The sequence below is a fragment of the Apteryx mantelli genome, chromosome 1, assembly GCF_036417845.1.
Source record: "Apteryx mantelli isolate bAptMan1 chromosome 1, bAptMan1.hap1, whole genome shotgun sequence".
Lineage (NCBI taxonomy): Eukaryota > Metazoa > Chordata > Aves > Apterygiformes > Apterygidae > Apteryx > Apteryx mantelli.
This window is the reverse complement of record NC_089978.1, coordinates 74972616-74984279: the sequence shown is the minus strand read 5'-3', so window position 1 is coordinate 74984279 and position 11664 is coordinate 74972616. Positions and strand designations below refer to the sequence as shown.

The following is an 11664-nucleotide window of genomic DNA, read 5'->3' as shown; positions in this document are numbered from 1 at the left end:
CCGCCGGGGAGCGCCCCGCTCGGTGCCACCTCGTACCGGGCCTCCCCGCCCGCCCCCTCCCGGCGCTATGGCCGCCTCCCACGGCGCTGGGCAGCCGGTAAGTTGCCTCGGCGGTATGAAAGCGCTGAGAGGGGGTGAGCGGAGAACTGTCTTGGCCGTTAACCGTCGCCCCCTCACCGGCTCCCCTGCCCCCCCTTCACGGTGCGCGACGCCGCGAGACCTCACCGCCCGCGGCCCGGGCTCCCGCTGCTTGCCCCTGCCCAGCGTCCCAAGTCCCTTGCAGGAAGAAGTGGGGGACGGGGGCAAAAAAGGGTGTCTAAGGGTAACGCCACCCGCGCCAGCTTCGAAAAGCTGGTGCAGTGAAGTAGGTGCAGGTAGGTAAGGGCTTCGGGCCTGGGCAGGGTCGCTCGTTCTGGGTTTTCTCCATGCTGATAGCGCTGCTCAGCTGTGGTGGAGTGCAACTTGTAGCTGCCTACTTTCACGCTTTGAAGACTCGGGACCAGTCAGCGCACTAGCTCAAATCACTCTTTTTTTGAATGTAAAAAACACTCATCAGTTTATGACTTAAGTGCTGTGCCATGCTTTCCACCTTGCCAGTGCAAAGAACAGAAAGGCTCTAGGAATAACCCGGGGTGGGGGGAATTGGTTTTGTTCAGGTGAAAAATCTCCACTCTGGCTGCATAGTTAGCTACTTTTGCGTTTTCTGGTAATGGGAAGATAGACAAAGTACCTGTCTCTGGTGGTTCTTGGGTTATTCCTGCCCCTGTGCCGCCCCCTCAGTTATGCCAGTACGGCCATGTGTGGAGGTGGCCAGTGAGCTGCCGATGTGGAAAACAACAATCACTCTTTTAAAAAAAGTTTTCTGTCATGGAAGTAATTTTCTTCTGGGTCAGTTCCGTGCTCTGGTTCAGTATGGCACTACTTGGGGAGCGGTGTGGGACTGGGAGCAAAAAGATGGGAACAGGGGTTGCTTTTAGTTCTGTAGCTGAAAGAAATACTTGTTCAATTATTGTTAGAGCCTTCATAGGACTGAACTATGTTCCGGCTAACCTTAGGCAGAAAAATGAAAGGACTTCATTCATGTTCTCCCACTTGCTCAAACTTCACTGTTGAGCAGAGATTGTTTTCCGTCAGAGCTCCATTTTGCAGCCTCTCTCTTTATGAAGCCTTTGTAGTAGCAATATGATGTAGTGTAATGCATTGACTTCATACAAGCTTTCTCCCTCCATTCACATGTATAGATAGCAAGGTGGAGAGTCAGTATATCACAGGCTAGCTCTCACAGGAGGCAGGAGAAATGTGGAAAGAAAAAATCTAAGAGCTGAAGTGTAAGAAATATCACAGAATGTTTTTGCTGATTTATGTTTGCATGAAGAGAGTGGAAGAGATGCAGTAAATCAGCAAAAGTGAGTGAGAGTGGAACTGAGGGTCTACTACACTAACAGATTTGGGAAGGGAGAGAAGCATGTAAATGGAGAGCTTTACAGAGGACAATACTATAAAAATACAGGTATAATTTGGTTCTGTAATGGAGGAGGCTGGTTTTGTAATAGGTTTATAAATAATGAAGAGTGACATCAAATAATATTTCCTAGTTTAAGAAATGCTGTATAATTGTTAAAGTGTTTCTTTACTGTATTCTGGGAAGGATTTTCTTTTTAGTTGTTTCAAAAAAGAAATGTGAAATTACTATCGGAATGCAGTCTGAACTTATTTTATAAATCTGTTCACAATTGGACCACACAAAGTCTGAGATGCAAGCATTTAGTGCTTCTAATTTTTAAGTTTTCTATTCCCTTTCTTCTGTGTTATTTTGCCAAGGTTTCCTTTCTGTTCCCTGTACTCTTCCCATTTGTTCTCTGTCTCTCTTTCATACATATATCTATATAGATAGATCTCAGTGGGACCCATCCATCTACATTCAATAGTTTGACCACCCAAAAATGGAAAATATTTTCCTATTCACTTCCAGAACTTGTTTAGTTTCCTACTTTGCTCATGTGTTAATGGTAACATTTTACATTTACCGGATTAAATGCCACCTTGGTTATCTGGAAAGTAATTGATTGTAGCAGGAGAAATGCAGAATATTGCAATTTGGTGTTGGAAGATTAAAATAGATTTTCTGTTTTAACGAATGTCTATACCTGTTCATTATAGACGAAAAGTCAGTGCTCTGAAAGAGTCCCCTTTGGAGTGCTCATAGGTATGTTGCACATTGTCTTCTGTCTTCATGGCTCCTTCTCAAACACCCTTCAAAGAGCCTGTGTGCAGCCTACCTAGCATTCTAGGCCTGGTGGGACCCTCACCAGCTGGGTATGCACAGGAACACCTAGGTTTTTCTTTTCCTCAAGCTCCAGAGGGCACATTTCAGGCATCTCTACAAGCAGACTTGCAAACTAATCTGCCTGGACTGCAAGTCTAGTTCTGCAGGAGGCTTAAGTAGAGAGACTTGTGTAGTCTGAGGCCTGGCTTTTGCTGTGGAATGGCCCAATATTGTGCAATTTTTGTCTGAAATGTGTGGCAAATTTGAGAGATAATTCTTTGTTTTGTTTTTGAAGGAAAAAAACAATTTTTAAATGTTACTGGTGTCTCAAGCAAAGATTTTTCTTTGCGTATTGCATTCTTAATGGGCAAGACCGTTTCATATAACCAATATATTCTTGATTAACTGAACTTGCTAGAAATCCAAATGGAGCTCTATGAAAGCTATGCTACAAACCCTTTAAAAAATGGGGAGGGAAGGAATGAGATCTGATTTGAGCCATCTCAAGCTATCCAAATTTTGTGCTATTTTGATGAGATCATTAATTCTAAAAAAGAAATGAGAAACAGGAAGTATTTAGAGACTTAAATCCTAATAGGGTTCAGATTACAAGCCTTGAGTTGTTCACTGAATAAAGTTGGATGATAAGCTGTCTTCGGGCATAATTTAGCTGCTCCACCCAAGCAATACCAATGTGAAAAGGCTAGCCAGTATGGTGGTGACTTAATTGCTTTTAGCACATTTCACATTTGTTAATTTTTGAGTGGTCACCATTTTTCTGAAGTAGTGATATAATAGTAACTTGTTTTTTCAACCAGATGTTGTATTATTTCTTTGAAAAGTAATAAGTATGCAGGCATCATATAATCGTTTTTATGGATTTAATGTCTCTGCATATTTGCTAAACTATTAAAAATTAAGCACAGTGAATGCTTTATGAGGTGCTGATACTGAGGGAGAGATGCACAATGTCCTTTGAAAATTTCAGAAGGAAAAATGTAGGCTATTGTTTTTATATGAAGAGTGCTCCAATTTATCTCAAATTTAAGAGGTTTATGGATTAGTTCTTTTGTAAGGAACTTGGAGGGATTTGGAGGAAGGCAAGCCTCCACATCAGAACAGTTTGTCTCAATCTTGTAACGTTTGTCAACGTGGACAGCAAAAGTATAAATGCACAACAATATATTCTTCAAGATTAGTTTAGCTAAAAACTTTGTCTTTAGTTGAACTACGTAATTTCTAGAAAGATTTCCAGTCTAAATTAAGAGTTTTTGCTGGAACTCTTTTGCTGAAAATGATTCCTGAGGAATTAGTTGTCTTAGGACAACTATTTGGACGATTTAGTACCAGTTAAAAACCTTAAAAATAGATAATTTTAAAAGTAGAATTAAATAAACTTCTGTATCTTTCTGTTTCTGTCTTTTCTTCAAATTTTACTATTTGTGTAGTGTGTGTGTGTGTGTGTGTTTGTGTGTGTGTGTTTGTGTGTGTGTGTTTGTGTGTGTGTGTTTGTGTGTGTGTGTTTGTGTGTGTGTGGTTTTTTTTGTGTGTTTTTTTTTGTGTTTTTTTTTTTGTGTTTTTTTTTGTGGTTTTGTTTTTTGCTACCAGAAATCTCATTGTAGGTCCTGTGATCAGGTCAACTCTGGCCCTTTTCTTGAAAGAATTTAAATAACATAAGCTTCTTTCATGTTTGTAAAACTGATTTTCAAGACTCTGAATTATCCTTTTCTGATCATCCTTCAGTTTGGCAATCTTCTGTTTAAGAGAAGACAGGGACACAACATTGCCATTAAAGCATGTTCTCGTGACTGATATAAATAATAATATTCTCTTCTGGTTGAAATTCCTGTTCTTACATATCCAGTGGTTATATATGTTTTCTTGCTGACATTCCCATTGTCAGTTTGTATTAAGCTGATGAGTGTGTGAGGCTTTTTGGGGGAGGGTGTTAGTTTTTTGTTTTGCTATGTCATTAATTTTTCCATCTGAACATGAGGAAAAACTTTTTCACTGTGAGGGTGACAGAGCACTGGCACAGGTTGCCCCGAGAGGTGGTGGAGTCTCCTTCTCTGGAGATATTCAAAACGCGCCTGGATGCAATCCTGTGCAATGTGCTCTAGGTGACCCTGCTTGAGCAGGGGGGTTGGACTAGATGATCTCCAGAGGTCCCTTCCAACCTCAGCCATTCTGTGATTCTGTGATTCTGTAACTCTTGGCAGGAAGAAGGAGAAAGAGTGATCTGGTGATTAAGATGCTAGACCACAGGTTGGGTGAAAGAGATTCATGTTCTTACTCTTTTAGTCTTTCCCTTTATCATTTCAACTAACAGCTTTGTGTCATCTCTGCATGCACAAAGTGAAGATTATACGTCTGTCTCTCCTCCTCTCCCTCCCTCTCCTGTGACAGTGCTGAAGAAAGCTGTGCATACAAACACAATTGCTATGTTGGGGAAGTATTTCTAAGTATTGAATTCTGTAATCTGTTTTTACAACGTGCCACAACTTCTCTGCCTTGTGTCTGAAATGACATAGTGATTGCCATGTACTTTTATATGTTTACATTTCCAGAAAAATGGTTTTAGTTTTCACTTGTAACTATGTAGTGTCATTAAATTAACTTTCATGTACTGAAGAAAGAGGAAACGCACTATTTTAAAATAGCAGCAAATTTGAGATGTCTCTGAATACCTTGACAACTGCATAAATACCTATTGCAGAAACTGACACTCTGTTTCCTGACTGAAATATGCGTCCATAAGCTTCTTTACCATAAATTCAGAAATGCAAACAAATTAAACATCTCAGACTTCTGATATGAAGTTTTCAGTAGTGTTATAGCTAGATGTCTCTTGTGTTATAAACGAAACCATATTTTCCTAAACTAGGCACAAAGAAGGCAGCTTGTTGTTTTGCAAGTTATTTATTATTCCTTAGTGTCTGTTTCACAAAGTAATTTGTCAAATTTTCAGTGATAAACAGTCAGTATAACTGTGGAAGAGCTAGTTATTGTTTTCATTTCCAAAAACAGTAAACCTCTAAGAGGAGAACTAATTACAATTTAGCTTCTTTTTGAAAATGAAAGTTAAAACTAATTACAGTTTAGCTTCTTTTTGAAAATGAAAGTTACTGAGTTAGTGGCTATGAAGACTCCAATCTACTCATTTTCCACTGAGCTAGTACAGTAAATGCGGCTGTAGTACTAGCTTTCTCAGTACCCCTTGCTAAAGGATGTTTAATCCTGTTATAGTCTCCTGTGGATGACATGGTAGTTATTATATTGGCCTCGGAAAATTGTCAGTAAGGTTGTGGGTTATAAGTAATTATAAGTATTAAATAAAAATGTTTCTACTGTTGACAAATATATATTTCAAGGAATCAGTAATGGCATGTGGATTGGAAACATAAGGGGAAAAAATAGCATGAACATGTGACTGATTATATTTTTGATGTCAGCTGTTTGTTTAAAAACACAGTACATTTATATGAAACAAAATATTTCTGTGTAATCGTAAACATTTTTAGTGTGCTCATTCCCTTGATGTCTTGATGCTGGATTACTAGAAATATTTTTAAAGGTATATGCACCTCTAGACATTTCTAATATATTTATAAAATTATCTCTTAAAGTTGTCATATAGAAAATGTATTACTTTGTATAAAAAATGATTTCAATTCTACCTACTCAGAATGAGTTCTGATTGATAGTATATACCTTCCTATGATTATGGTCCCTGTTTTGAATTCTGTCTCTTAGAAGTTCTTTGTAAATATTTTTTCTTCATTTATAAGAGCAAATCAATTGTGATATGTTGTTCTGTCTAAAGTTCTCATTTTCCATTTCAGTTAAACTGGTCTGCTTTATCTCATTCATATGTCTTTCTTTGCAAAACGTGGATGTCATTTTGAGCCTTCAAATAGTCCTGCACAATAAATTAGAATATTTTTGTCAAATAATGGGATAAAGTTGGTTTGACAGGTTTTTTTTTTTCCCCATACTTTTGCTCTTCCTAATTTCATTTAAATCGTAAGGAATGAGTTATAGTTTACAGTAGAACTGCTTAGTTATCATTGTTAATTGCTTTACAACTCTGTTAATTGCTTTGCAACTCACTTCACTAAAATATTTTTAATGATGTTTCTGTAGCAAAATGATGGTTGTCGATCCTTATCCCTGTCTGGTCATGTTGGTGTTGATAGTTTACCAGAACAACTGGTTAACAAATCCATCAAACAGGGTTTCTGCTTCAACATTCTTTGTATTGGTAAGTAGTATCTGGGGGGTTTAAGGTTTTGATTGTAAACTGTATCTCTTCTTAGGAAGTGACTGACATTTAAATCCAGTTGCAATCTTAAATTCTTTCTTTCATGTTAAGCATGAACTATGATTCCACCCCTTCCTCCAGCTTTGTTTTCCACACACCCACCCTTTGCTTTTATATTTAGCATTTTCATAAATAGTGTGAAGATCAAAAATGTTGAAGATGGATGCTATGTGTTTATTGATTTATGGGCAACTTCTTGGAATCTTTTGAGTAAAATGGGGTATACCCGATTTTTACTGTACTGTTCCAGATCAAAAAATCCGAAAACCCAAGATGATGATAAAATATTTCTATGTTTATTGATTATTTGCTCTGGTATTTTGTTCTTATTTTTAACAAGCTGTGTGTTGAACCTTGTGGTTTCACAGCTAGTTACATAGCTTTTTAAAATCTATAGAAAATTTGTTTGCACTTTTAAAGTAACCAAAATGTCAAGAGACCGTTCTGCTTATTGCTTATAAGTAAGTAACTCTTATCTGTGGAATAAGAATTTAACAAAGTGTATTTAGTGCTCATTGTAAAAAAGCAAGGCAGGCAACTGTTCTGTTCAGAGAAATCAGTTCACAACTTTTTTTGCAAATTTGATCAGTTGCTGTGATAACACTTTTCTATGTTTTGCAGGTATTTATTTAATGTGCAAAATCTCTCCCCACCCACCCCTCTGCCTTTTTTTTTTTTTTTTAATTTTAGGGGAAACTGGAATTGGGAAATCAACCTTGATAGACAGTTTGTTTAACACCAGTTTTGATGATCCTGTGTCAACACATTTTCAACCGAATGTAAGACTGAGAGCCCAGACATATGAACTCCAGGAAAGTAATGTTCGTTTGAAGCTGACCATTGTAAGCACAGTGGGATTTGGTGACCAGATAAAAAAAGAAGAGAGGTAATTGGTGTCTTATTGCTGTGATTTTAGAAGGTTTTGGTCCTCAATTGCAATTCAATTGCAAGTTTGGTTTTTTTTTCTTCCCCTTTGGATTTTGTAGTAAATTTTTTAATATGGTCCAAATTGGCCTTGTGTTTTTTCTGTGTACCAAACTGGACATGTTTTTCTTATTTTGGAAATGACTTGAGAAATCAGCTTCAACTCTGCCCCTTTATTTATGTTATGATCTTTTACAAGTATATGTCAATAAAATATAAAATCATCACTGGAATTTCTTTTGATGGGGAGTGGGGAGGGATAGGGAGAAGGTCAATGAGGGACTTTTTTAACAGCCAAACAGGTCATAAGCTACAATACATTGCGTAGAGTAGATCTACAGAGTTTTTAAAAATTTCATTGGAACATATTAAAGACCTTAAGCTGGAAGAAAGATTATATGTATTTCTGAAGACCTTTGCATTTTAAACAGCTTCATTAAAAGATGTAGAAGTATAAAGCTGGTGTAATTCAGAGTGTCTTTTGAGTCTCTGTTTTTATGAATCATGTATTTTAAGATACTGAACTGTTTTTCACTGAATTTTGTTTCTTCCACCTTAATTCTGAAGAAGTTTTGTAATCCTTTGTGTTATACGAATGCCTAAGCAATGGTAGTTATAAATGAAGGTTAGACAGTCATTTTAAGATTATCATGAGAGCTTGTGACACAATTGGAAAATAGTTATTGTTAGTGACTCAGATAAGTGAGATGTTAGTAAATATTAATACAGACATCAGAGACTTTAATGTGTGGTAAAACTCTTTATATTGCAAGGAGCTGTCTTTTAATACTTTCGTATTAGTTTTGTATCTAACAACTACATTTATATTTTGATTGCATTTGATCTCATTTATAAGCTTTGTGCAACAGCAGAACTGTAAGGGCCTGCTGTTAATACATCCAGCAACACTTTCTTTTGAGAACAGATTACAATCTGTTTTTAAGCAGGATAAAGAATACTTAAACTGCACTTATATTGCAAATCAGATTTTCATTCTTCTCTTGTGTTCTTCCTTTTCAATGTGTTTATTGGTTAAGAGCTCTCTCATGTACAGTACTTCATCTTCAGAAGATACAAGAAGTCCTATTTCTTGGCAGTGGTAATTGCATGTTATTTCTTTTCTTGTATTTCTAAGAGTTCTTTAGTTGCACAGCTTGATTGCAAAAGTTTATAAAACATTGCTTGGGAAGATTCAGTAACAAGCATAAGTAATTATACATAGCTTTTTCACTAATAGTAGCTAGGGAATATTTTAATGACTACACAGTTGCCGTTCTTCAAGTAGCATCTCAGAAACTAAGATTATTCAGTACACTTAATTTTCTTTTCTACTATGTAGATAGTTGAGCATCCTGTTGGAATGTAAAGCAAAAATCCACAAAACAGTAAGGCAGGAATTTCCTTTTAAGTCTTGCTCTGCTTAGGAGTAGCTAGTCTCTGGTTGTTGAAATTTATTTTATTTCTTCCAGCTATCAGCCAATAGTGGATTATATAGATGCACAATTTGAAGCCTATCTCCAGGAAGAACTGAAAATTAAACGTTCTTTACATAGCTACCATGATACTCGCATCCATGTCTGCCTCTATTTCATTTCACCTACAGGCCATTCCCTTAAAAGTCTAGATTTGTTAACCATGAAAAGTCTTGACAGCAAGGTAAGACTTTGAAACAGAGTTATAAGAATTTGTCTTATTTTCTGAAGCCTCTTGCAGCTTCTAGATCCTCTAGCACCTTTCAGTTCTATAACTGTGTGGGGGTTTTGTTTGTTTTAGTACTGGTGCAGTTCAGAATAGGTTGGCTCAGCAAGTAGCTTCCAGTTTGTCAGCTATTTATTTACAAATTAAAAGGATAGAGACACACATCCCCTTTAAGACAAGGTTAAAAAAAGAAGCACAGCAAGTTTTAAAAAAAGTGCATTTTTCTTTTCTTTTTGTAACAAACCATTTTAAATCTTATCATGATTGGATAGAGTAACCTCCACGTGTGCTGTAACCTTTCTAATAAAGCTTATTTCTAGTTCATTATCAAATGTTTGGGGCTGCTGGAAATCAGGAGGATTTGCTGGCATGTGAAACAGTTTTGTAGCACTATGAAGAAGTTTATTGTAGTAACTGAAGAGGCAAGTGCCGTGAAGAAAAAAATTCTCCCAGTGTGGCTTTCTCTAAGATAGGCTGAATTAGTGTTCTATACTTCACATCTTGATTTGTTTTGAAAGCTTTAAAATAGTAGTTTTCAGTGTAATTACCTGCACTTTCCAAATTCTTAGCTTTCTTCCTAAAACAAGGTTATGTGAAGTGAATGAAGCTAAATGTTTAACCCATTTTAAGGACTCCTATGTCATTTGTTTTTTATTTGTTAAAATTTTGAGAAATTTGAAAACTTCAACGTATCTCTTTCCTGTAAATATGTTGCCATTCCCTTTGTGCTTTAATGGAGCCTCTTCTGCTAAGTTTTCCTCTCTGCCTTTCCTTGTTCATGAGATTTTTCTTCAAGAGGAGGGTCAAATCAGCCATTTATTCCAGCTTTGTGATTGATAAACAAAATTACAAAAATACTGAATGTGCTCGTTGATGAATTTGTGCAGGGTGGCACAACTTTAACCAGTTCCATATTCTGATCTTTCCCAATAGCACAGAGTGGGGGCAAGAGGAGGAGGCAGGTAGGGGAGAGTAGGATTGTTTCTTTCAGCTGTGATGCTGGTTTATGCCAGCCTAAAACATTTGTGAAACTACTGTGCAATATGCACTGACAGCTGAAGAACACTGATATTAGAGCATGGGCCAGTCTCTTGGAGCGTATTGTTCTACTCCAATTGAGCTGTGAAGCTGGAGGTTGCATTAAACCACAAAACTGGTTTCTTGGTTGTGCTATCCTTTTAGTGAAGACTGAACTCCCTTAAGAGCAGCGTGTCTCTTCCAAAAGAGGAATAAATAGGTCTGTGAGTCCCAGCATCCTGAGAAATGTCTTTTCATCAGGATAAAAATAATTCTGCTTTGTGGAATTTTAGGTTCTAGCCACCTACTGTAAATATTTTGGGCTTTGCTTTGGCTCAGAAAGAACATAAATGGCATATAACTTTGCCGTGGTATCCATTGGCAGTGGATTCTACTTTCTGATCTTACTACAGAAAGATATATGTATACAAAAAATGTGTGTATATATATTTGCTCTAATTTGGTTTCTGTCTCATTATGGAATGTGTCTGTGATGCTTTAAGTACTGTGTTCTCCTAGTGGCAGTTCCCAGGATGTGAAAGTTCCTTGGCTAATTCACTGAGTGGAGGTGATACAGCAATAAGCTTATATCGAGTGTATAAATCTACATCAGAAGCTGTCCTCAGTTCCTACTTCCTAAGTCAGCTGCAGTATATACTGTTAGGCATTTGTTATGTCTATTTGCTACAAAACAAGGCCAGATTACACAGATCAGAGGTGAAGAGGATGCTTGGAATAGGATGGGTTCATCCTATATTCTGTTTTTAATTGTTGGAGAAAAACAGACATATCTGAGGGCAGCTCTTTTTTTTTTTTCCATTGCTTATAAATTTAATGACTAGCTAAAAACTTGGTGTCTAACTTTCAGACATTGGAAAGTCCTGTAGTTTTGCTTAGGACTAGATCAGTAGAGATCAGGCAGTTTTCAGAGATTAAGGGAATCTGCTTCTGTGTGCTTTCTTGCTGTGAACTAGTAACTATTCAAGTAACATACCTGTATTTTTGAGTCACTGTTGCAGAATTATGTAGAGATGACTATGAAGTCAGGAAATTACGTGAGTGTATCTTGTGGGGTTTTGGATTTTCTTCTTCATGGATAGTCTTTGGAAATTCTTGTCCTGATCTGTACAGACTTACTGCATGGAAATGGGGAATTTGGAGGGAATCATGCCACCAAAACATTAGTCAACCAGAAGATTATGTATGTTAGAGTTCAGTGCAAATCTTAACACACAGATGCCTACAAATATACTTAAATCAGCCTACAAGATATGAACCAGGAATAATTCCAAGTATATATATTTTTCCTTCTCTAATGCTAAAACATCTGCTGCCTTCTTATGCTGTACTGTAAGGTGTTACATGAAAACCTTAATTTAGAGTAATAATATGGTTTATAATCATGGGAAAAAATAATGATATGTTACATTTCAGACAG

The 11664-nt window shown here is 37.0% G+C and overlaps 1 protein-coding gene across 2 annotated transcripts in view; it reads left to right on the top strand.

The window, feature by feature from the left end:
• The first annotated feature begins 38 nt into the window (after positions 1 to 38).
• SEPTIN10 (septin 10) overlaps positions 39 to 11664 on the top strand; it is a 29413-nt gene continuing 17787 nt past the window's right edge. For both annotated transcript variants that reach the window (XM_067295314.1, XM_067295306.1), the window contains exons 1-4: positions 39 to 97; positions 6410 to 6527; positions 7278 to 7473; positions 8981 to 9167. In XM_067295314.1, the coding sequence (XP_067151415.1) occupies positions 68 to 97; positions 6410 to 6527; positions 7278 to 7473; positions 8981 to 9167 (531 nt within the window). In that variant the 5' untranslated portion in view covers positions 39 to 67. The remainder of the gene's footprint in view (positions 98 to 6409; positions 6528 to 7277; positions 7474 to 8980; positions 9168 to 11664) is intronic.